This window comes from Takifugu flavidus, chromosome 2, assembly GCF_003711565.1.
Source record: "Takifugu flavidus isolate HTHZ2018 chromosome 2, ASM371156v2, whole genome shotgun sequence".
Taxonomy (NCBI): Eukaryota; Metazoa; Chordata; class Actinopteri; order Tetraodontiformes; family Tetraodontidae; genus Takifugu; species Takifugu flavidus.
This window is the reverse complement of record NC_079521.1, coordinates 15,022,766-15,048,211: the sequence shown is the minus strand read 5'-3', so window position 1 is coordinate 15,048,211 and position 25,446 is coordinate 15,022,766. Positions and strand designations below refer to the sequence as shown.

General features: G+C 48.5%; 1 protein-coding gene across 2 annotated transcripts in view; it reads right to left on the bottom strand.

Moving 5' to 3' along the window:
- Nucleotides 1-25,446, bottom strand: part of gpc5a (glypican 5a) — a 70,463-nt gene that overhangs the window by 32,051 nt on the left and 12,966 nt on the right. For both annotated transcript variants that reach the window (XM_057020402.1, XM_057020393.1), the window contains exons 3-7: nucleotides 22,027-22,487; nucleotides 21,696-21,929; nucleotides 20,960-21,093; nucleotides 20,689-20,814; nucleotides 673-793 (exon numbers count right to left, since the gene is read on the bottom strand). In XM_057020402.1, coding sequence (XP_056876382.1) covers nucleotides 673-793; nucleotides 20,689-20,814; nucleotides 20,960-21,093; nucleotides 21,696-21,929; nucleotides 22,027-22,487 — 1,076 coding nt within the window. The remainder of the gene's footprint in view (nucleotides 1-672; nucleotides 794-20,688; nucleotides 20,815-20,959; nucleotides 21,094-21,695; nucleotides 21,930-22,026; nucleotides 22,488-25,446) is intronic.

Genomic DNA, 25,446 nt, shown 5'->3' with positions numbered 1-25,446 from the left:
TTTGATTCTCAGGGGGTTGGTGTCTCAACATCACAAGTGCCATGAAACAGAACTTTAATCCAGCAAAGAACAAAAGTAGAACCAAATAGCAAAGTGTCAGATGTAAAAGGAGGAGATGACTGAGCTCTGAAACTGTTACCCAGCAGATTTATGTGTTCTGACAACCCACAGATGGTGTGAATTAGTCAGGGAAGGGGTGCCAGCATGAGGTCAAGAGGGGCGACCTGGCCTTCAGCCTTGCACCGGGGACACCAGCGGGACACACATGCGAAGCGGCTGCAGCACCGGAGCGCAGCAGCCCACAGGCTGCCGTCGCAGCTGTTATATGAGTGAAAAAAGCTCCCGTAAACAGCTTTAATCTCATCATCCTGAGACACAAACAGCTCTGAAAGGAGTCGGAGCGGCACAAAGGTGCATAAAGGCATTGTGGGTGATAGAAAAGCTTCACTGATCTCGACAAAGCAGAGAAAGAGATGATTGTAAATGTGAGGAGATGCCAGCCGGATCAAACGTGCCCCCAAATGTGTGATGATTGATTTTCATCCCCTCGCTGCGTGAGGTGTTTCTGCATTTGAGACTAGTTTTCTATCAGCAAGTGTTTACTGGCCATGTGGAAAGGTGATGGAAAGAGGGATGAGAGAGAGAGAGAAGGGTAAAGATGCAGGCGCTCACCTGGTTGATGTGCTTAAGCTTGTCGATGATCTGGTTCACCACTGGATCCACGCCCTTCACTTTGACCTCCGGGTTGGTGCTCTGGGCTTTGATGCCGCTGCCCACCACACGGAGCGTGTAGCTGTGGTCAGAAGGAGGACGACAGGGTTCATCACTCACGGTTACTTTATTTTGCCATTAAACACACTCCTGCTTCTACTGAGGTCTGGTTCACTCTCCCACAGGCTATATTCTCTGAAAGCAGTGTGTTTACAGCACAAGATACGCATATAGAGACGTTCCTCTTTCCACACAATCGCATCCATAATTAATCATCCCCATCCAGCACTTTATCAGCAATTTAGCGGCGCATCAGACTTCCTGTCTCTGAATTAGAGATAAAATACAGAGAATTGAAGTAATTTCCTGCATCTTCTCATACACACCACTCAAAAACTCACTACTTGTATTGTATTTTTTTAAAAATAGTCCATTTTAAACAACAACAACGCAGCAAACCATGAGGAAACAACAGGCAGTGGTAATGTTGTGTCATCCACATACAGCATTCCTGTCATTTCACCTCAGCGTTACCCTAAATTTGAGCGTCCTCGGGTGAAAAAAGAGCGCGAGGATGCGAGAAATATTTGTCGCGTCGTAAAAAGCAAACTTTGCTCTCCCGCTGAACACGCTCTCATCTTTTATCCCCCGTCCTCTGGACCAAGAACACTAAAAATGATCAACATGCTGAACTCACACAAAGGTGAATGCACACTCCATTTGCAGACACACCCCGGGGTTAAACTGGGGTCTGCGAGGAAACATGCGTCACCTGTTCGACTCCCTCGAACCGGGCGGCGCTGCTGAGGCCGCAAGCTTAAATAAGCTCCATACTTTTATTACGGGGTCTTAAATAAAAGCGGCCGGTGGCTTCAGTTATGATTTCTGGCTTAATATTTCAACGCGTGGCATTAATCGATGTTTTAAAGCAATTTGCTGCTGTTGTACAGCAGCTGGGTAACAGGCGGCAGCTCACCTCAAGGACTCCTGGGTCCTTGGTTTCGCTGCAGTCCGTCAGCCGTAATGACTCCGACCGTGGCGGCGCCGACCGAATACATTTCGCTAACAGCTCAATCGCTAACACGTCGTTTATTAAACAGGATCAAGGTGAAGTAAGTCATTGTTGAAATATCTACAAAATGCCTGCTGGGCCATTCTGCAGCTCTGAAAACAACATTAACTGTCTGCTGCCTCAAAGGTCTAATTTATGGGAGACGAGATGTGATCACCAGGAATGTCTGTTTAGACGGCTTCGTCGGACTGAAACGGACCATTTTCCTAATTGTTTTATGAGCTGTACGATCTGCCAGCACTGATATGTAAGAAGCACGTCGGCTGGGTGCGCGTCCAGTGACTCGGGTATTTGCCGCTGCTGATTAAGCTTTCTGAAAAGTCCTGGCAAAATCAAGGAAAAGCTGCATGGCCCGACTGCACCTTCTCCCCGTGCTGTTTTCCCCTAGCAGCCCGTAAACATACGAATGAGGCTAACTGGTTCATTTGTGCAGCTGTGGAAGTGTTCTGCAGCAGCACAGGGCCATTAAAACCCTGTGAGGTGAGCAGCCGTGGCAGGAGGCAGCCTGCCCCCCCCCACCACAACTGCTCAATGGGGCCAAAGTGGTCATATTACACTGGTGCTCAGCGGCATAATCACACTTTTACTCATCCCTTTGCTAACAAATTACAATACCACATTGTCATGAATCGGCTCCAGCTGCTGTGAGGTAAACAGATGTGTAGCTCCCGCTAGATTAAGACACCGAGTGCATCCTTTAACCAAGGGCAGCGCGAGTGAGCTCCTGCATGAAATTAATTATTTCACCTTCCCCTTTAATGAAGACACCAGTAAAGCATGTCGGCAGGTTCCTGGGCTCCCTGCTGTGAAGCCACGGCAGCCACGGGCTAATGTGTAGGTGTTACATCTCATCTGACCGTAATCCTGGACCGTGACCCCGCTGCCACTGGTCCAGGGGCCAAACATACCCACCAAGATGGAGATAAGGGGCTCTGAGGGAGATACATAAACACACCCCCTCAAAACTATAATGTAAAGAGCAGATTAAGGGAGGCTATAGTGATTTATAATCCTTTCCATTTCCCTCTTTCTGCGCTGTATGATTAAGAGCAGATTGAAGAGATTACATCAGGACCATCTGGGCTCATCCCCATAAAAATATGGATGATTACGTGTGTGTAAAACAGAACAGGTTATCACATTAAAGCAGACAGACATGCAAGAATTTAGCGGGATCCTGTGGGAAATTTGTTGTGTAATCTGACTGGGAACCACACACACACACACACACACACACACACAGGAGAAAAACAGTGTGTTTCACTGGACTGTTTGAGTCTAAAAACGAAAACATATACAATTTTATAACGTGCTTTAGGGCCTGAAATGGGATGCAAAGAAACGCTAAATCTGCTGCTTAAAAGGCAGCGCTGACAAAGAGAAGCAAACAATATTTTGACATATACTGAAAGTAAAAAGCATCCAGAAAAAGGAGGGTATCACGCCGCTGAAGGATTGCTTCTGTCTCTGCCGACCAGCGGCAGGATCTCATCATCCATATCCCTCTCACCAGAGGGATGCTTGGTTTGCATCTCATCTCTGCTCGGGCTGCTTTTCAGCCCCCAGATTGAAAAGTTCAATCATTTTATTCTTGCCTCGTCCTCCTCCTCCTCCTCATGGTATCTCATTCGGCTATATTTGTGTCTGAGTGTGAGCCCCTCACACGTGGCGCACGGAATTCAGAGGCCTTCTCTTCCTTCCTCCCATGAAAAGGGACAGAGGACGACTGGTGTCAAAGTAATCCACGCTGCTGCGCCTCCCCCCTGGAGAGGCCTCCCTTCCAGTCTACGCTCGTGCAAAAAAAAATAAAAAATAAAAACAGACTGTGATGCTTCTGATGCCTTCTGTTTCAAAGATCTTTGTCTGATGCATCTTTGTTTCATTTGTCTTTCATCTGGGCCTGGAAACAGAGAGCGGCGGGCAAAAATAGGCAGAACTTTGAATGTGGTACAGCTCTCTGCACCTCATGAGAGGTTTTTACCAACCGTGTGATGCGACCACAGACACGGATAAACGCAGGATGCTGCGAAGCTGTGCCAAAATGAGCTTTTAATTGAAGCTCAGAAACTTGGGAACGTCTCCCAAGTCGCTGCTTGCTAAATGGATTAGCTGCCGAAACAATGTAATGAAAGGAGCATCGGCGCGGTCGGGTACGGGACAGGTGTGGGTACTGAACCCGAAATCACACAATCTTCATCCGCAAGATCTTTGTGGTGCAATTTTTCTGGTGTTTAAATCAAACCACATCGTGTTACAGAGGCCAGAAAAAGCAGGAGCTGCAGCAGATACCAGCGTTCAGTCAGGCCTCAAAACCCGTTTTAACAGGGAAAAATGCAGATTTGGTATTTAAACCACAGTCATCTGCTGAGTAATTAACAAAATAATTATTAACAAAATAATTACTATCAATTAAAATTCAAAGACGGAACTCTGGTGTCAATACAAGAGCACAAATGAAGCGTTTTGAAACCTAAATTATGAAGTCCACAAAGGTTCCCCGAAGGTTGTCGGTGCATCTCCTGCGTTTGAGATGATAATCACAACCTGCAGCGTTCTAATTACTAGGCTGCCATCTGTCTTTCAACACTGAATTCATGTGTGTAATTGAAGTGATGAAGTGATGTTTTTTTAAGTGTCTTTCTGCCTCACTGCAGCCATTAACAGCAGTATTGTGCATTTAGTTATTTACGGGTGACACCCTGAGCATTTTTAAGGATATAAAGACGACGTGAGAAGGTGTAAAAGGCAAGAATGCCGATTAAATGAAGACACACACATTTTCCAGAGGCTTTCCAGGGGAACTAGTTGGACGCTGCACTGTCACGGAGTAAGAAACAAAGTGAATCTGCAGTTTTCAGGCCAAAAACTAAACACATCAAGTTGTCGCCGAGGCAACAGAAAGTCCTCTTGGCTCAGAAATGAGCTAATGTCTCAGAAAAAGGACAGAAAATACCTCAGGCGGGGCAGTAAAACATGTGCAGTTTAATGTGTGAAATAAACAGAGAGAGAAGCCTTTAAACAAACATTTGTTTAAGGCAGAGACACGATGGAGCGAAATCTGCTGCAACCCAATTAAATAATACATGAGATGGACAGAACGCATGCGTTCAATAGATGCCTTTAGCACTTCCAATTTTATTAGAGGGAAAATTCCAAATCAGAGAAAATAACAAGGAGAACATAGCCTAGTTTTGTTATTTCCACAAAGGATTATTATAATGAGGATTAAAAGGTTCGCTGGTGTGCCTTTACTGGGGGCTGTGGAAAAGAACAAGAGGACACTGGTGCCTGTGGCAAAGACTCAGTCCCAAACAGCATGACAGGGGTATTTGTTCCCATTAAAACCAGTGTCTTCAAGCTCTATTGACTCACGCTGGGGAAAAGCAGCAGAACTAGCCAGACAGAGCTGTCAGAGCACGGTGGCGGCAGCCGGTAACTCGTTCTCTGGCTGTTCTTGTGTGTCAGAATTCAGGGGGTGAAACTTTCAGGTGGCTGGAGTCAGTGGGAGCCTCCAGGGTTCGTACCATCGCGGCTCAGACTTCTGCGGGCTGGGAATTAATCCGCCTTCCACGATGCGCGATGTTGGTCATCACGGGACTTCTTTGTGCCGTGTTTTTCACACTTTTTGATAGGTTTTGACATCTAAGTCAGAGGGTAAATTACGTAAACCAGCTTTCTTTAGCACATAATAGCATTAGCAAGCACAAATATTCAGCCGAGCCTCGCTAGCACTTCTGCAGAATGAGCTCCCTATGCTGGGTGAATGCCACCTCTGCAATAAAATGGTTTGTGATGAATTCCACGGTGTGATATTCTTAGCCCGTGGACGCGTTTAGGAACAAGAGCCACAGAGAAGAAGACCACGAAAAAGCACAGAGCGAGGTCACCGACGGCTGAGGGGCACGGTGCCTTCAAATGGCCACCGCTCTGCTGATTCCACGGCTGAAGAGTTCAAAACTTCCACTGGCATTAATGTGGGGGCAAACTCTGCAGCGGGAGCTTCATGGAATGGGTTTTCATGGTCGAGCAGCTGCGCACTAGCGTTACATCGTCAAGTCCAATGCCAAAGCAACGGCTAAAGTGTGTCGCTGGAAATAACTGGAGTAACGACATTTGGGACAATCCTGTGCTGCCAATTTTGTGGCCACCGTTTGGGGAGGGCCCTTCTCTGTTCTACTGTGGTTTGATGGCATCTGTGCTAGAACCTGCAACCTCAATCCCATCGAGCACCTTCGGGATGAACTGGAACAGCAGGATTTCTCTCCAGAATGTTGTGGAACATCTTTCAAGAACAGTGGAAGTTGCGAAAAGGGCGACCAACTCCACCACAATCCCCGGTAGAAAGGTCAGGTGTCCAAATACTTAATGTATGTCCATATGGTTTTTCAGGTTCCAGTGTGTTCTCAGGTTAAATCCTTCAAACTGGACCTTTATTGCTTCATGTGGCTTCTTTAGGATTCAGCTCAGCGTTGTTAGTAAAGTCTTGACATCTTAAATAGGACAGTAATTGTGTTTACTTATTCATCTACTTTGTAACTGTGGTTGCTTCAGGAGACACATTCTTTAATTTTCACAGGGCCCAAAGCTTTGCCTGCACAACAGGAGCCGAACGGGAGCTGCAGACGGTAAGTTTAGACTGCAGGAGGCAGATTCAGAATCTGTTTGTTTCACCGTTAAGGTTATTATGAGCAGCGGAGTGCCACTGGCAACACCGCCGCTAACAGGTGGTGATATGAAAATCGGCTGACGGGCTTGAATAATTGCATTTCAAATGGTGCGAGGGTGGCGGGGAGGACGGTACCAACCTTCATGTTGAATAAGCTCTAACTGCAGCAGATCACAGGGATAACTGCGGCCTCAGACTCGACGTGATGGCGGCAGCGAAACGCAGATGAATCCGAATCAAAGCGTGCTCTCAACACGGTGACATTAGGTTTTTATAAAAAAGCTGGCAGCATATGGCAGCTGGCCTCCGTTAGCAATGATGACCAGAATGACACCTATTTGCCAATCACACACATGCATTAGCGGGGTTATAAAAACATGTTAAACTGCGCCGCGTCTGCAGGATGCTGCCTGTTAATGTCAAATAGATCAGAATTCCTGAAACAGCGATGAGATTTTTATAACATCTCTTCAATATTTCAGTTTTATGGACTGTAATAAGAACAAAAGCAAAAAAAAGATGTCCTCATAAAGGCAGATGGTCACCAAAAGAGGGACTTTTTAAAAAGAAGTTAATGTCACATAATGGCAATAACTTCCTGGATTAAACAGATGTGTTAGGAGCAGAGGAGACCATAAAAGTCTCATCTGCGCTGAACGATATCACACCAAAGCTCCATGCTTTTTTTTTTTTCACAAGAACACTGTATCTTTTCATCCATCTGAAAGTGGGATTGAATTGCAGAGAACAAATTAATATCAGCTCTGCAGTTCTTGGTCTGAATCCAAGGCAGATTATCAAAACCCTCCCAATGATTAAAACATTTTTTTTTCCTCCTGTGGCAAAAACTTAAGAGGCTTACTCATCCTTGCATCCTGGTACGTTCACAGACCGTCTGAAATTTTAACACCTGATTCGTGAAATCCGGAGAAGAGGAACATTGTTGTGGTTATGTAAATCCGCCAAGAGAATAAGGAGCCTTCTTTAATTGTCAGGCTGCTCTCAGCCGGCGTTGGGAGGGTGTCAACCACTTAAGTCCTGACTTGACTTCCTCTCACAGCGAGTGCAAATAGGCTGTAATGAACCTTGAAGAAGAATGCTGCTATGCACACACTCTTGACATTTAAAGCGGGATATTAGCATGTAATTCAGCAGCGCTGCACGACCCCCTCCCCTTACAAACACGTGACTTGCAAAACTACAGCCAGCAGAAACAGGCGGCCGCCGCAGTCATTTAAAAGCCATCAGCCTGAGCCCTGAGAGATCTTTACACCTCTGTTCGGATCTGGATTAAAGAGAACCGAACCTCGGCCCCTCAGAAAAGAACAAGCTGGTTGTTGGCGTGGCTCCATCGTTGAGGACAACAGCGACCACCGTAGATAAAAACGCCAGATTTGATCAAAACGCCAGATTTGGTTTGCAACCCTTGCGGGTCATTTAGTCGACGTGGTGTTTTTTGGGGATCAGCGCTGCTCCGCAGAGGCAAATTTTAAAAACTATTAAAGCACAGAGAAAGAAAACAGCAAACATAAGTTGTGCCAACTTCCCATTAAAAATACATGAGAGTTCCAGAGGCGCTCTGCAGCTGCCGGTGATCCGAGGCCCGGCGCCACGGAGTAAATCTGAGCAGGGTCACGTGTCCGGCAGAACTTTAGGGTAGGAGGCCTCAGTCTTGGGGAGCTTTCCCGAGCAAAAGTGAATCAATGATATGATTTATCGCTGTAATAAAAGATGCTCCACAGGCGACTCGGACGCCGTTCACACGTGAACGTTTTCACATTATGTTGTGGAACAGCTCCCCGTGCAGCTCGCCACGTATGGACGACCATCTCCGTGTACACAGACCACCAATGTGACACATGTCAGGCCTGTAGCTGGCGATGAAAGAAACACGTATAAAAAGAAGCACGTGATGACAACGATGGTAACGGCGAGCAGCAGCAATGACGAGGTGGAGCTGCTTCTACGAGCGAGCGTAGAACTGCAAAACTGGGACGTGGATCGGGAGTCACATGGTTCTTCTTCCACACCTACGTAGGCTACGACGACTCGTGCGAGCTCAGCCGCATCACACGCGCTCCGAATAGCGTTGCGTTTACACAGCGGCGGCGCTTGCGAAACCCTCCACCCTGGAGCCCGTTTTTTCATCGCTCCAGTTTTAGACGAGAACGGGCCCGAGCTTTTATCCTCACGCCTGTTTGTAACACAGCTGAAAGGAAGGCGGAGCCACAGCTGTTGCTCTGCAGCGAGGTTCTCTCAGGTGAGGCGGCTCTGCGGCTCTGCAGCAGTAAACAACACCGTGACAGAAGGGACCACACTACCAACAGTCTAATCACCCTGGTGAGGGTGTTGGAGGATATTTGCTCTCGGCGCCATTTTTCTTTTCACTCGGGGCAGCGGGAACTTAATGGGCCAAAGCAACAACAAAAAAAAAGGAAGAATCAAACAAGGAAAAAGAACAGAAAGCCACTGCTGACAGAAGAGATCTCCAAAAATGTGAATGTGAATGTGTGAATAACAGCCGCAAATGTAGAGGGACTTAAATCGCGTATCGACTAAATCTTTGGACCGACAACCATCACTAGAAGGCAGACAGGTGACAAACGAGGTGGCGGAGAAAAGACAGCGCAGGAGGACAGCGGCTGTAAATATCCGCATAGTGTCGCATAGAAAGTAGTTTTCTAATTGGTTCGGAAAGATGGAAATGGCGACAAAACATCGATATTATCGATAATTCATAATAGTGGCTGTAGCACACAGCACTGGTTTTACACTCTCAATGGTGAAACGTGTAGATTTCCAGCAAAAAGGAGGTGGGAACTGGGAATAAATTGCACAATTGTCCATCAAAGATCTTATAGGTGGAAGACGTTGCCCTCCTTGGTCGCTTGAACTCACAAAATCAGCTGATCTCTGACAAGATACGGGGACGTATTTAAGGGTTAAAGGTCAACCCCGCTGACCAAAAGAATAAACTAAGACCTGCAACAAATGAGCAAATGGCCCTTTTACCCCAGGACCCCACAACAAGTGTGATTTTCTCCTCTCATTAAGTCTCATTTGGTGACGGGCAACACTGATGTCTAATACAGCGACTCAGCCACCAACAGCGTTAGGAACAGCGTGAACAGCTGAAGTGTGTTTTATTTAGCAAAACAGCCCTTATAATAAAGGATTTATTCCACGGGCTGGAGCATAACTTCCTGATTTATCTCAAGCACTGTAGACTAGAACAACAAAGCCGCACGGCCGAGATAGGAGGAGATAAAGCGCAGCCGGGCTGCTTCTTGCATGTCATCGCGCCAATCTTTCTTGAGAGACAGTAAAATCGTCTCGGCCGAGTCAATTTTACAGCTGACTGATCACAGGCGGCAGAGCGCCTGCCTCCATTCCCTGATAGGCTTATCTGTGTTTATGTTTCCTCGCCGTATCTTACCACACCTCTGTCTATATGTCAAATCCCGGGGGAATCACTCAAACAGCAACAGCCTCCCCCTCCCCAGCTCCACCCCAATCACACCTTTTTGAGGCCAAATCCTAAATATCCCTTCCAGCAGTGAAAGTGTTCCGATTTGAAATTAAACAGGCGGCGAACGAGAGCCGCTCTCACGTGTTTGTTCTCAGTAAAGAGTGAGTTAGGCATCGGTTTGTTCATTTAGCACGAGGTACGAGGAGATACGAGGGAAGATGAAAACGAGAGGGAGGTAATCATGCAGGAATCATCGCTTTCAACAAAAACATTCCTACCAGCTCACCAAGAAAATATTATTTGTTCTTTAGCGCAGAGAAACGGGCCTGATCCCCCATTAGACTGGAGCCGTGGAGTGATTCATCTTCCCGCTGTCAGCTTTGTCTGTGCAGTCAGAGAAGATTATCATAATTGATCTGAGCCAGATCGAGTTTACTTTAAGCAGCGAACAGTTCCTCTGGTTTACGAGCTTGGCAGGTCCATAAACGCAGCCTGCGCCTGGAGTGGAAGTCAGCAGGTGGGTTCATTCTTTTTATTTATTTAAATACAAACCGTCAAGAGGAAATCCGTCGAGCTTTTTTCATCATCTCCTTCCACCGTTACCCCCGTTTTGCCCTCACCTCTGGGCGAAGCGCTGCAGGGCCTTTCCTCGAAGAAGCCAATTTAAGTCTGTCACGAGCCTCCTCAGGAGCAAATACATTTAAACTGTGGCTTAACTGTTCACCCACGATGGCCGCGGTCGCTTGCTTCACAGCTCCTACTCCAGCGCAGATATGCAGACGAGTCACAAAAGCAGACGATTTTAGCTCAAAAAGCTGGTTCCAAAAGGTCAAAAACGCCAGGTTACACGAGGGATAACAAACGCTAGAGGCTTGATTACGATGGGATCTGGCACAGACGGAGGAGCAGGCGATTACACACAGGAGAAACTAAAGCTAAATACACCAGCATTGGCGCCTACATAAAGAGCACGGCGGATAAATCTGATTAGCAACAACATTAAATCCATAAATCCAACACTGATTTGGTTGCTCTGAAGCAGCCACGACTCCTCGGAATTGGATCTGCCACCGGCCGATCGCGGGGCGGGACAAAGGAATTCCTTGAATACTGGATTAGGTCAGGATTGCGAGGCACTGAATTCAACTGGCTGACCTGCATGTTGAGACAAAGCCAGGATTTGGCACTGAAAGGGCAACCGGTTCTCCGATTCAGCCAGGAAACCACGTAATTACAATAAAATAAAACAGCAAGTGGTGCTAATGCTGCGGATAAACACTTCTCCATTCCCTTGTATGAAATAACGTGCTAAAAAATGCAACTCCAATAAACTTTTTTGTGCAAATCTCTCCGTGATACAGATACTCAGAGAAAGGAGACAGTGGGAATCCTGAACGCATGGTTTTGGGCGTTCCAGAGGCGGGGTAATAATTTATCTTATTTTACAAAAACAACAACAAAAAAGCATCCCTGCGTGCAATTTTGTAGAATGTCAGAGTGACGAATGGGGCACAAAGTGCATTTGGGTTTGCTTATCTTTGAGGCAGGATTCCGGGACGCGTGGCGAGGAGCGGCGCTAATCTTCACAACCTCTTCACACTTCTGCAGCTCGTGTCAAAGGCAGCGCCAGTCAGTTAGCCATTCATATGCTGCTACAGATGGTCCCATCCCTCCTCTTCAGCTCAGCTGCTGACATGATTCATGGAGCTCTGTGTCTTGATTTAGGGTCCCTTTCATATTTCTTCTTGCCAGCGGTACAGAAGCATTTCTCTGAGATATCCCTGAGGCAGCAACCCAGGTCTGCCTGGCCTGCTGCCTGCCAGAGACACACCAGGAGAGCAGCTTGACAGGGCAAAAATGGACACACGCAGTCACACTTTCTTTCTTTTATCTTTTAGCTGTTAGCGTTTTAAGTGTCTTCCATATTGTAAATCATCCTTTAACCCTTTCTTAAGTAACACCCAGAATTGTATATTTTGTATTTGTGATGCTTTTGGGTTAAAAAAAAAAAGCTCTGACCTCCGCGGATGTGAATTGAGTTCAGATAATCCACGTGCAGAAATGCATTAGAAATATCAGAAGGTTAAACGATCGAAACGAGAAAAAGGTCTGGAGAAGGAAAAGCTCTTTCAGACACTTTCAGACGGACAGCCTTGAGCTTCGCCACAATGGCCGTCTGGACTGAACGCTTCAGTGGGCCTGAGTCACTCCATTCTGCACTCTCTTGATATTCTAAAGTGAGCGTTCAGCAGCAAATAAACAGGCTGTTCTGCATTTCCCATGCCCTAATGAGTGGTTAGATAACCAGACCAGAGCATTAGCAGGCATTATTCAGACCAAGACTAGCTTAAAAGTTTGTCTTTTTGGATCAGCAGTCGTTTAGCCTGTTGTTAGCACTGTTGGCTAAAAGCAATAGCTTGACTGGAGTCTCTCCCGTTATTGCTACGTTTTAACAGCACCGTCAAACAAGGTTTGAGGAAATTCCGAATCGCCAGTTCAAAACTTCCAGTTTTGCCAAATACCCCCGAGAACAGGTGGAGTTTGTGCTGTGACAATAACACTTGTTTCATACTCCTTGATACTAGCCAGCCTGAATTGGTGATCAATTGAATTGTTGTTTTTTTAAATAAAAAGCGTAATAAGACGAAACCACAGCGGTGGCGGTCAGGTCCCACGACTCATCGGTCATCATTTTCCTGCAGATTTGTAGTTTAATAACAATCCTGCAGGTTTCCTCTCTCCCCAGGGTCGAAAATATTCTTCCAATTTAGAGTTTTCTGCTCCCAGCCTGCCCTGTCAGACGCAACTTTAACGAAAGACCGGCTGCAAGACTTCCTTATCTGCAGCGGTAAATTACTTCAGGATCAGATCCAGCCTGCCAACCAGCAGAAACTCCACTCAACGGACACAAGAGAGAGCAAAGAACGGAGCGAGAAGGGAAAAAACAGAGTGTCAACACATTAGAGGAGGAGGACTGCCTCGCCGAGACCCCCGTTTCAGCTGCTCTCAAAGGTCATCTGATGTTATCTAAAGATCATCTTCAGTCGCCGGTGCTCCCCTTTAACGCTACACTGTCAAACGCCTGTCAGTCACGGCTTTCATCACCTATACTTACAACACAGAGACTCCCTTTCCCCCAATATAATCAACCCCAGAGACCGATACTGCGACGCTGCGCTGGGTCTGGAGAAGGGGAAAAAACTCCAAACCCAATATCACCTGCTGGAGTCTCTCAAATATATCATTTTTTGTCTGATGGATCAAGGGGGGGCAAAGAAACTGCTGATATTTATTTGTGATGGAAAGGAGAAAATAACACCGCGGCACGGTGCGGCGCCACCACGCTCTGGGCTCCACCAGGAAGGCTGCTGGAAGATGGATCCAGCGACAAAAACTATTACAATGAAGAGACTTTTTAGAGCAAAAAATGCTTCTCGGAGAAATGGAAGGGACTTTTTTAGGAGACGGTCTTCAAAAAGAGCTCGTACAGCCATATAAAGATTGTATTTTTAATGTAACTAAAAATTTGAGCAGGTCTTGGGGCGTCGTTTGAGTTCAGCTCAGGTTCAGGTTGAAATCTATGATTAAACCGTGAGTCATCGGGACGAACGCCGCGGGACTCCAACGCTCGCCGAGGGGCCCCCACGCAGACACGCCTCGGCTTCCCTCGGCTCCAGAGTGCTGGAACGGAGCAGATGGTGAACGTATGCGCAGCTCATGCATGCCATCATCACCTTCATTAGCTGAAGGTGACATATGACATCAGCCGCCCCGCCCGAAAGGAGCCGCCGCTCCACGTTTTCCTCCCTTTTTATTGCGACACCATTCAAGGTTGTTGACGGGTGTGTAAAAAATACCCTCCCAAACACACACACACCTTCCAAATCCTCCCAGTGTTAAGGTAAATAAGGGCTCCCAGCTGAGGACCAATGAGCAGGGGCCACTGAGAAGAGATGCATGTTTGCGTTGCCTTCCGCCGAGGACCCCCGCTCGTTTATCTCAGCTGTCAGGTAAAGGGCAGGCTCGGAGAAGGTGAAACTTTCCTTTTTTCTTCTTTTAAATAAGGCCATTTCAGTTTCCATAGAAACGGGGAGACAACATTAGAGGGCTAATGACAGGAGAGCAGATTGTGGTCTCGGGGCGTCCCACAGCGTGGCAGGTTGTTGCTGGGACCATTTGTGTTTCGCGTCAGAGAACTAAAAGAGCCATTTAGATGAATTCTCAGGGAGCCTCCGGACCCGGGCCCTTTCACCGTGGGAGCTGAGATTAATGAGAGCATATTCACACCTCGCTTTCATCGCCGGTCAGGAGCTAAAAGGTGGGTTTCTGCTTCTGATGAGGCGCTGGGCCTTTTGTGGGTTTAAACTCAGATAACTTCTTTTTTCTGGCTTTTTGATAAAGGCAGAGCTGCAGTTAATATTTTAGATTTAAGTGGCTTTAACTTTGCAGCAGGGCGATGAATAATTAAACACTTCCCCTCCTCAAACTGTCAATATTCAAACTACCTACACATCCGGAATATTCTCCGGGCCAAATGTGCATGAAGCAGAAACAAATTGCACAGGTGATGAATACTTAATGACGACGACATTTTTCACTTTGTGGCAGTAAACGGGAGGCATGTTTAGTTAACAAATGAGTGGAAAATTAAAAGAACACAAGGTAGCGCTAACTGTGGGGAAGCCTGGAGCCGGGGAGATAAACCCCAGCCGCGATGCGCAGATATGAAAGAGCGTTTGGTCCCGGCCAAACATCTGCCTGAGAGGAATTAGGCGTCTTCTGGAGCAGAACTCGACATGGATACGGCGCACGCGTCACAAAGTCAATGCGAAGCAGGGCATCCTTGATAAGGTGGCACGAGGTGGGGCGACATCCTCGGAGCTGCCACAGGAAAAGGCGCAGAATTCAATATGAGACGCTGGGCTTTTATTCCGTGTTCATTCAAACGCGATGAGCGGCTCAATAAAGGAGACAAATACCCCTGAGATCGCACCGCAGAGCCTCCGCTCGCAGAGGGACGCTAGCTCCCGCTTTATTGTAGATGTCCGCGACTGAAATAGCTCGATGGGACCGTCGAGTGTTCTGCAGCAGCCTCGTGGTGTTTACAGGAAAACAACACTGTCGTCCTTCAAAATGGCCGATTTTGAGGAAACGAAGAGATCAAGGTGGCGATTGGTGGGGGCGTCCCTGAAGCAATAGGAAATTTGCTAAACTTTCTGAAAAATAACGGTCATAACGGCGTCTGTTCAGAACAATCACGCTCAATTCCCAAATGAGATGGGGGGTAAAGAAGACACACATGAGAGGGACGTATGAACTCAGAAAGAGTTCTTGATTCGGCCACTCGGGATAGTGGTCAGGATGCGGCGCTCTGACCGAGCCGGGTGTCTAAACCCTGCCAGGATGTGAGGTCATGTCGGCGAGCAACTGGAGACGAGCAGCACCCAGACCTCAAGTGCTCCAGTGGTTTTGCGGTTATCTGCAGTGGGCAGCTGTCGCAACATGCAGGAGCTCTTCAAGAGCATCCCTCCTCTCCTCCTCTCCTCTCTCTCACTCTCCTCACTCTCCTCGACTCTCCTCACTCTTCTCACTCTCCTCTCTCCTCCTCTCCTCTCTCCTCACTCTCCTCACTCTCCTCCTCTACTCTCTCCTCACTCTCCTCACTCTCCTCACTCTCCTCCTCTCTCCTCACTCTCCTCTCTCCTCCTCACTCTCCTCACTCTCCTCCTCTCTCCTCACTCTCCTCGACTCTCCACTTTCCTCTCTCCTCACTCTCCTCCTCTCCTCTCTCCTCACTCTCCTCACTCTCCTCCTCTTCTCTCTCCTCACTCTCCTCTCTCTCCTCCTCCTCTCCTCCTCTCCTCTCTCCTCCTCACTCTCCTCCCTCTCCTCCTCTCTCCTCTCTCCTCCCTCTCCTCCTCTCTCCTCACTCTCCTCCTCTCCTCCTCTCCTCCTCTCTCCTCACTCTCCTCTCCTCACTCTGCTCTCTCCTCACTCTGCTCTCTCCTCATTCTCCTCCTCCTCTCCTCTCCTCCACTCTCCTCCTCTCCTCTCCTCCTCTCCTCCATGTGAAGTTTGCTGCCATCTTCAATGACAGATTAAAGGATCAGAACCAGAAATGAATCCAGCACGATTGTCATGGCGGCTGATTCATACAAGACACTAACTCGCTGGTTTCCTGGAATGAAAACCCTCATCTGCACTCGTCTTGATCTTGAAGGCTCTGATGACTCCATACAACCCCCCCCCACACACACACCACACACACACACACACACAGACACACACACACACACACACACAGACACAGATGATGTTGAGGGAAATCTTTCCCGCACTATAGTGACTCGGAGACCAGCCCTGCATAATATATTTGACAGCGCATATTTAAAAGGTTACCCCTTTTCATTTAAAATGAGGTCGCCTCGTGGCTGCAGACGCGCGGCGCGGGGACTCGGCATTCCAGAAACGTGTGTGTTTATCGCTAAAATGAGGTTTCCTGTCTGTCACTGTCGCTGTCAGGGAGGCTGTGCACAAGATCCAACAGTCCGTGCGTGCAGTCTTCACAAGTGATACAGGAAGACAGAGGACTGAGCGATCTGGCATGTGTCTGCTGAGCGTGCGTGCGTGCGCGCGCGTGTGAGGGGGAGATAAAAGTGCAGAGCTCCACCTACTGGTCAGAAAGAACAACAGCGAGGGCTTGAAAAGAGGCCCGAAGCGCTGCCATTCGTGCTGCATCACAAGGAGGAATGGCTCCACAGACAGAAGGTCGCAGCTTCTCCCAGCAGCTTTATTAACAGTCAGACGTGAGTGTTTCCACCCACCATCGCTTCAGGCAGAGCTTTGCGTGTTTTTAACGTGCGCAGGTTCGTTCCACTCCTGTCTGAATTTTAAAAGGTCGCACTGAAAATGAGCGTCATAGCAATGCCTGTCAGGACGAGGTCATATTTGCTGCTTTTACATTCAGCTGCAGCTCCGGTGTTTCGCAACTCATTATCTGATCTATTAACATCATTACCTGGGTTAAAGACAACCAGTCAGCGATGTGATATTAAATGTCACCTGCTCTTTTATAGCATCAAGTGGAAGCAATGAAAGGATCTCGGATGTAAAGGACACGTGGAGTCAGAGCTCTCGAGCAGAAAGGCAACAAAGCTGAAAAATTCAAGGATCTCTTCTCTGAAATTTTCCTAACATGCATTTGCTGACGAGGGCTTTTGTGGTTTTAGTGAAGCCAAAGGAACCATCTGCAGGCAAAAATGTGCTGAGCGGACATTTAGAAGCCGAAGGAGGCAGATTAACTCTCGTTACAGCGCATTGCCCGTTTCATCATTAACCTTGCAGCAGTGAGGGAAGAAAAGGTCAGAGGTCGCAACCCGTGCGCCCTTTCCAGCACAGAGGGCGGCCTGTTACAAGAAAGGCTACAGTCGTGTCCGCCCGCCTGTCACTAAGCATCTTTGAGATCATTCATCTCTGCCGGTACCTCTGAGTTACAGCTCAGCATCTCAAACAGCTGATGGACAAAACCACCACGGAGGAGCGACACACGGACAGACATCATGTCTTTGTTGGTATGAACACATCACAATACCCTCCCGGCGACCATGAGACAGGCTGAGTCTGCACGGAGGTTTTATGATAACACAGAATCAACGATGTCTGAATTAAACGGTTCGTGTCTGTCTGAAGACCAGTGTGTGTGTGTGTGTGTGTGTGTGTGTGTGTGTGTGTGTGTGTGTGTGTGTGTGTGTGTGTGTGTCCATGACAGATAGAAAGAACATGAGATGAGTTAACCTTTCTCAGACGGGGCCATCTCACCCAACACTGCTGTCATTCCCAGTCTTTTGTTCACATATCATCTATCAGCAGCGCATCAATCAGGTTTTACATCAATTGCACAGATTTATTTTTTTTTAAAGGTAATAACACCTTTATATCAGTCGCCTTACGTATCAGGTGAATCAGGGCCAATGAATCCATCACAACAGAGTTTAGATAGAAAAATCCTGGAAATTCCTTTTAGAAGGGCGAGAAAAAAAGAAAAGAGAAGGGAAGTATCGCAGCAAAAGGTTCAAACACAGTCACAGCCTGACCTGGACGGCTGCGGCCCCTGCACGCCAGCTGTGACACAGCCACAACAGCCACGACCTTCTTCACACCCTCCTTCAGTTTTTCTCTCGCGCAGCACAAGTCTGTGGCTGGAATTAACACCTCCTGCGTGGCTTTTCAAGTGTGCAAGTGTCTCCCACCTCTGCACAAGCCTCAGCTCCTGCAAACCTTTTAGCATCTAGAGCTAATTGGTCTAAAGGCCGGGAGGCTTCTCGCCACTTGAAATATTGTTACTGGTGGGCTCAGCAGACGGCTGTTACACACATAAAAGCTTTCAATAACAACGGTGCAACTTCACGGCTGCAGGGTGGGAGGCAGGGAGCAAATCAACAAGCAGGATCCCAATGTTGTGTTCAGGACCGGAGTCTTCGTCTCATCTGCCTGGTTCAGGTCCTGGATTAACAATCTAGTCAAAAATACGCTGTCAAAAATAGAAACCTGAAGCTGAAGAAGGCAGATTAACTCTTGTCAAAGCCGGATGATTATTATCTTTACTGTTAATTCGACCAGCGTTGATGACAAAGCTGCCTTTAATGTCGCTTTACAGACAGCAGGGGGCGCTAAACGTGTCCGATGACAGGTGTTCTGTAGAACCGTCTTCCTGTGTTCCTGTTGCATTGAAACACACTGGCAAATTTAATGCTATTAGCATTAAAAGAAACCAAAAAATGAGTGCTGAAAAATCCATCCATGTTTCTATATTGTCGGTAAACAAGGAAGCAAAGGAAAACGTGCACGTACGATGCACCCTGGAGCCATCGTCTTCAGAGGAAAGCTGCTCGTGCTCCCCCTCTCTGGTCTTATTTGATTGCTCTTTATCTTTTTGTTTACCAGCCACCAGGATGAGGAAGTGCAATAAATCTTTCTTAAACCCCATCCTCTTATTTTTATTTTTCCTAATCTGCCCCATTTTATCAAAATGGGACGGGGTGGGGGTGGGGGTGGGGGGTCCAAACTGTTGGCGGTGCACAAGAGGAGGAGCGTGTGTGGGCATGCACAGGCACCAACAGAACCAATCATTTTAGGTCTCTGAGGCCTCCAGAAGCTTCTGTAAATCAGCCGCCATCCAGCAGCAGGTTTTATTCCCCCCCCCGGATGCTGGGTTACGACCCATTGGCAGGGGTTTATTTATTGTTACCGTCTCAGCCTGTCTTGACTTTCAGATGCTCATCCTGGATTCTGGGCTGAGAGGAAGCAGCGCAGGATAGTATATCAGGAGGAAACTGCAGGGGTGGACTTCAACAATCCTCCGACTCTGATCAGGGCCGAGTCCTGATGTCTCCCAGCTCCAAAGCTTTCCCTCCTCTATTGTTCCTGAATGATGCTCCAATCAAAATGAAGACGCGCGGAGAGAAGCCCAGGTGAACGAGTCCTCCTCGATAACCGCTGAATGAGTTAAAAGGAAAATGATGGGCTTAGAGAAGCCCCGCAGCCCGTAAACATCTCCTGGAGACGGCCGGCACTCTGCTTCTTTGTCTGCCACACAACATCTCTGTTTCTGAAGGATGGCTGCCGTGGAGATGGCTGCGATAACGGGAACCAGCAAAAGATGAAACAACTAAATCGCCACTGTCAGGAAGAACTTAACCTTGAGGAGCTAAGAGACAGAGGAACAGCCCTCCGCTCGCCCCCCTTCCCCCACCCAAAATCCTTCCTTCTTACCTCCTGTGGGCTGCCGTGAGTCTGGACGCGGCTGTCATCCATCACCGCCGAGCGTCCAGCCCGAACTGGCAACTGCAACCTCAACGCCGGTTTGAAATATGGACCCGCTTGCCATTTTTACAGCGCTGACAGCGGCTGACAGTTAAGAGGAACAACCACATACTGAGGATGTATGAAGAGGTCCTTGAGTGATGACAGCACGGCAGAGGAGGAGTGGGGGGGGGGGGGGGTGGATGGAGAGCTGTGATCTAATGGAGACGAGGCCGCAGACTGATGCCAGGAAACAGGCCAGATTGTCTGCTCTGCTACACAACTATACATAAGACCGAGGACCCCAAAGCACTGACAGCTGATTACAGGTGTGTGTTTTTATGTTGTTTTAACTGATTTGTTTGTTGTTGTTTTGTTTGTTATCTCTCTGGTTTCTACGAGGGTTACTTAAACATCCCTTCGGCTCCGGCCAAAGCGTTTAAACATTGATTAAACAAAATCTGTGAGGAAACTTCTCGACAACTCCTGCGGTGCTTCAGAGAAGCTGCGAGAGTCCGTGATGAAACAGCTCTTTGGGGTGAAAACGCACTCATCTGTCTGCAGATTTGAACCTGTGCTGCTGCATTATTTACATTCATCTGCGACTACGTGTTTCAGAGAGGGCTCTCACCGCTCTGCTAAGGATTTTTCTTTCACCTTGTTTTTTCCTTCGACACACACAAAAATTCCAAATTCTTCAAGGTCCTGAGGTGAATAGCATGCCGATGCAGTCTCGAGCCACAGGAACGGGGGTTTGTTTGCCACATCAGTCTTTGGTGAACAGCAATAACCATTAGGCTAATGGAGACTGACATTTAATTCCATATCCTGATAAGATGTTTTCAGGGACGGAGAGGAATCAATAAACCCTTAAAATCTAAAATAGCCTTTGTGCTTATTTTCCCCTGCTAATAATAACGCAAGGTTTTATTGAGCTGTCGCCAATCTTGTTTTTCTCTCTTTAAATACCTTTTCACCGCGTCGATTCCATTCCAGCAGGAGAGCCCATCACCTGAAGCCAGCTCACTCACGCACAGCTGATCAGCCAGGCCGCCGTAGTGGGTTCGGTACATCCGCAGGTTATTCAGAAAGTCCCTGTCAAAGAGGCCAAATACACACCCACGCACACATAATATGATATCAATTTAACCACCTGCTTTTTATATCTGATGCAGATTTTTTTTTTTTCATTAGAAATGCAATTATTGCTTTTGACACATATCATCTTTCACCCACGTACCTTCTTTTGACAGCAAGAGAGTCCCCCGTCCCTCTGACTGGAGTTTTAAGAGGGATGGATTCTCTGCTGCTGCCTTGCTGAGCGCTGACCGACTCAGCCGACTTCCTGCTCGGGGGGCCGCACATTCTGTGGACCTGAGAAGAGACACAAAAATCAGCAGGCGATCGTGCACTTTATAGTCCAGTAAAGTTCAAATGCAAGGCAGAGAAGCGAAGAGAGAAATTAATATTGCGTTTTACGTATTACTGCAGTTACGCAAGACTGCCACTAGATGGAGATGAAGTTTCTTCTATGAAGATAAACGTCCTGAATTCTTTCTAAACTCCAATGATATGAATTTATTATTTTTATGGCACTATTTTCTCAAAATATGTGATATTTATCTAACTCGTACCATATATTGTGTGTGAAACCAGTGGAATGGTCGGTGACACAGCTCGGAATTCTTCTATGCCTGTTCTGCCCGCAAGAATGTATTTCCAGAGAGGTTTGTCCTCACTTTCTGACTAATGTGTGGTGCGAGGCTGTTCCAGCCCACTTATCTGTGGTTTTCCACACCACAGGCCCATTGGACATGGGAAAAAAACAGCAGCAGCTCTCCTCCTAAAATCTCTCCAGCAATGCTTTATCTTGTACCATTCTCCAGGATTCCCAGGCAATCCCAGTTTATTACCTCCAAGAGAGCCTCATTTCAGTTGCAAGACTACCTTAAATCCCTCCTCAGTGATGGTCTGACCTGGGCTGAGAGCCGCGCCGCATTTTTCTGGGCATGTCCGATAGCATCACGGAGCAGCGTGTGAGCTCCCAGGAGCACTTGCTCTAAATCCTGCGGCCCATGCATCCGTGCTGACAGGCCCTCCAGCGAGTGCACGAACTCCCTCCAGTGGATGTCAATCTCCGCCATGCTCGCCAGACAACCCCGCATGACGTTGAGGCAGTAGCCCATGCAGGGTTTCGACTGGGTTAAGCCCTGGAAAGAGAAGGAAAAGATTCTGTATTTATTGAGGATGGTCAAAGCTTCCGTTAATCCAGATTGATAATGTCGACCCTGGAATGTCGGTTCCGACCTGACAGAGGGGGCAGTACTGCATTTTGAGCAGGGCGCGCTTGCATTCGCGGCTCATCTGTAAGTGGTCGGTGGTGTTGATGACCTCGATGCCGAGGTGCAGCGCCTGAAGGAAGAGCTTGCCGGTGACCCCGGACTGAACGATCTGCTCCGTCAGGACGGCGGGCGTCGCGCCGAACGGCCTCATGTCGCGGCGTGACGACCTCACGCACTCGGCGAAGCCCATGGACAAGTCGCCGAGAGCCGGGTCGACGAGGCGGCCGTAGACGAGCGGGAAGAGGGCGTCGAAGAACCGCTGCACCGACTCGTCGATGTTGAACTCGGACCCCATCAGGAAGAGACTGATGGCGGTGAAGAGTTCCCGCACGGGGCCGGCGGCCTCGTCGGCCAGGCTGCGGTACGACTGGCGGAGGAAGACGTTGGTGTGGTTCTCCGCCTGCTTCACCAGGACCTCGAAGGTGTCTGTGGGATGGACGGCAGGAGATGCAAAGACACGATCACAACACACCCGGCACCACCGCAACTGTCAACTTCCAAAGGCCGGAAACACCACAGGCGGCGCCGCACATGCTGCAGAGCTCATTCCCGAATTAAACATTTTTAAACTAGCCCAGTCTGCCGCCGTCACCAACAGCTAACAGAACTCTTGGACAGAGTATCTCGTGTAAATCAACCACTTCCTCCACACTCGCTTGAGTTGTGTAACTAAGAAGCGGAGGAGAGAAATTCTCCAGGTGTCAGGGGAGTTCTGCAAGAGCAGAAACGAGTGGAAAAAGCAGAGACGGACGTGAGGCGCCGCTGGAGGACGGACCTGATGGAGGGAGGTGAGGCAGGCGGAGGGGCTTTGATGGTTTAATATAATAAAGGCAACAACAATACCGCCTCTACACCAACAACATGCATGTAGGAGCTACTGATGCTGCTCTCAGGGATCCCAACGCAATTCTCCCCAACTCATTCGTTTCTCATTGCAGAAAAAGGACACGTGAGCAAAACGAGGCGCAGCTCCGCTCCTGAGAACACGGCTGTGATTCTGATGGGCAGGCTGCTGTGTCAGGACGCAGACAGCGGCGTGTGCGCCGTCACACGCGCTGATCCGCTGTGACAAACCGCGTTTTAGCTCACGGCACGGTTTCTCGGTCACAGTCGTTACAGAAAGTATCCAGATAATGCGACATCATCGAGGTGGGGGGTGCCCAGGATGGTCAAAACCTAGCTGGAGGACAGGAATGAAAGACACTTGGCAGCGGTCCGCTGTGACCACCGGCAGAAACACATTGATTGTGCTGTGTTTACAGCGGTACACACACGTCAGCCCCATGATTACAGTCTTTATTGACCAAATTACCGCCCACATACAGCAGACAAACCAGGAACTACTGTCTCCTCCAGAATGTGCCCGAACATTGCCCAGAAATGAGCCCAGATGGTGATTTAGCGGGCTCGCCTGAGCACTGATGAAGGTCGGTACACGCTGGTTCCGGTTTACTGGCTGCTCAACAGTCCGTCTCCGCAGTGACCTACAGCCGGGATGCTCCCCTGTCTTCAGGAGTGGCGCTAGCCCGCTTTGCAAGTTCTGCCGCAGTCATTGGTGAATAAATAAACACCCGTGTGCCACCGCGCATCAAGCGGAAACGCGGAGCCCACGTGTAAACACGCCGACACCGTATCACACGCTTCATCTTGTTCCTGTCATTCACCGAACACTGGGAATCCCGACGGGAGAGCTGACATCCGGATACGCCAGAAGACACTCTGGCGGCCGCTGACATCAGGAGTGTTGTTGTTAAATGGAAGTGAACACGAGGCTTCTTGTCGGCGTGCTCGGGCGGCTGCCTCCTGTGCCGCCCGTGTTTCCAACATGCAGAATCAGGGATATTTTAAGGACCGGCAAAAAGAGAGGCGACTCTAAATAAGTAGCTTTAAAAGTAGAATCCTAATTCTATAGTCTCGTTATAAGGTCGCGTGCTGGACTTTTCCCCCACAGAAATACAGGTCAGGTCGTTCTGGAGAGGCCTGGGTTGATCCCTGTGCCTTTCTTTCCCCGTCTGGGTTCATATCTGAGCCATTTCTGCATCATGTGCTTGTCAGGAGTTGAGAGGCAACAGTCTGGGTGGGTGCCCAGAGGGGGGGCCGGAGGGGGCAGGAGGGGGCCGGGGTGATGGTCTGCTGCTGCAGGAATGCAGGAAGAAAGACCGAAAAGGTGTTCTGGCCCTCGAGGATTTGTGCACGTCCCCGCAGCAGACCCCAGGTCAGTGACACCGACAGGCAGAGACAGGAGCGACGGCGGGCTACAGTAACACTGTTACATCCTGCAGAATCCCAACAGCCCCACAGGGATTATCCTGCATGCTGGGAGGGGGGGTCAGACTGTGGAGGTAATGAATCCCACCTGTCAAAGCGCATGAAGAATATTTGTAGAGTAAATAAAAGTGTTGCGCTTTATCTCTGTGTTGGGCCTCCCCCCACTTAAATCTGCGACATAAATCACGGCGTCTATGACGGGCAGAGAGGCAGACTTAATAAGGGGATCGATAATGCCGCTGCAGCAGAAGAACACCCACTCAGAAGTTGTTGGCTGGCTCTGGCAGTTTTAATGACATTATTTTTCAGCCTCTCTGCCGTCCGGGCAGGCCTCTAGGCTCGCCTCGGGATGCAGAGAACAGAAGGAGAGAACTGAGATTAAAAGTAGAAGAGTTGGAGGAGGAGCGGGAGGAAAAATCCTCTTTAATACTCTTTAAAAAGTCTCCTTGTGTAAAATATGCAGAGCATAAACACACAGTCAGTCCGAGGCCTCAAGTCCTGACAAGCGACATGTAGATGAGCACAAAGTCATCCGTCAAAGAGTTCAGGATAAGCCTGTGAATCAGTGGTGACAGTATTCAGCACCTGACTGACACATCAGAAGATGGCGGATACGGAACAGTGAGAGGAGCCTCAGAGTGCAGATTTTCAAACAGCAACTGCAACGTCCAGAGACTGCACATTTCCCAGAATAGCACGACTGCAAAAACACAGCGCCTGCATGCCAGGAGACGCCGGTCAGATGGGATTTGCATGAAGAGCAGCAAAAATGTGTCTTCTCAGAGAGGCGGCATCGATGCTACGAGCTCCAAAAGTTAACAAGCAGCCCTTCGGAGTAAACCTGCGACAGAGCCAGGGCAGGCTGACCAGTCAGAGGTCAGCTGACCCTTTTCAAAAAAGAACTGAAGCTGCAGTCAGAGCGGCTGCAGCACCGATGAAACCAGGAAAACCTTCTTTTCTTTTAACCCCACTTTTATTTAGGCACATTTGGACGGTGTTTCTCTGCAGCTTTAAGAAGATGGCACAGTTTGCACGTGTGTGTGTGTGTGTGTGTGTGTTTGTGTGTGCGTGCGCGTGTGTCAGTGACCCAGCTGATAAGAAGGGAGCGGACGTGTTT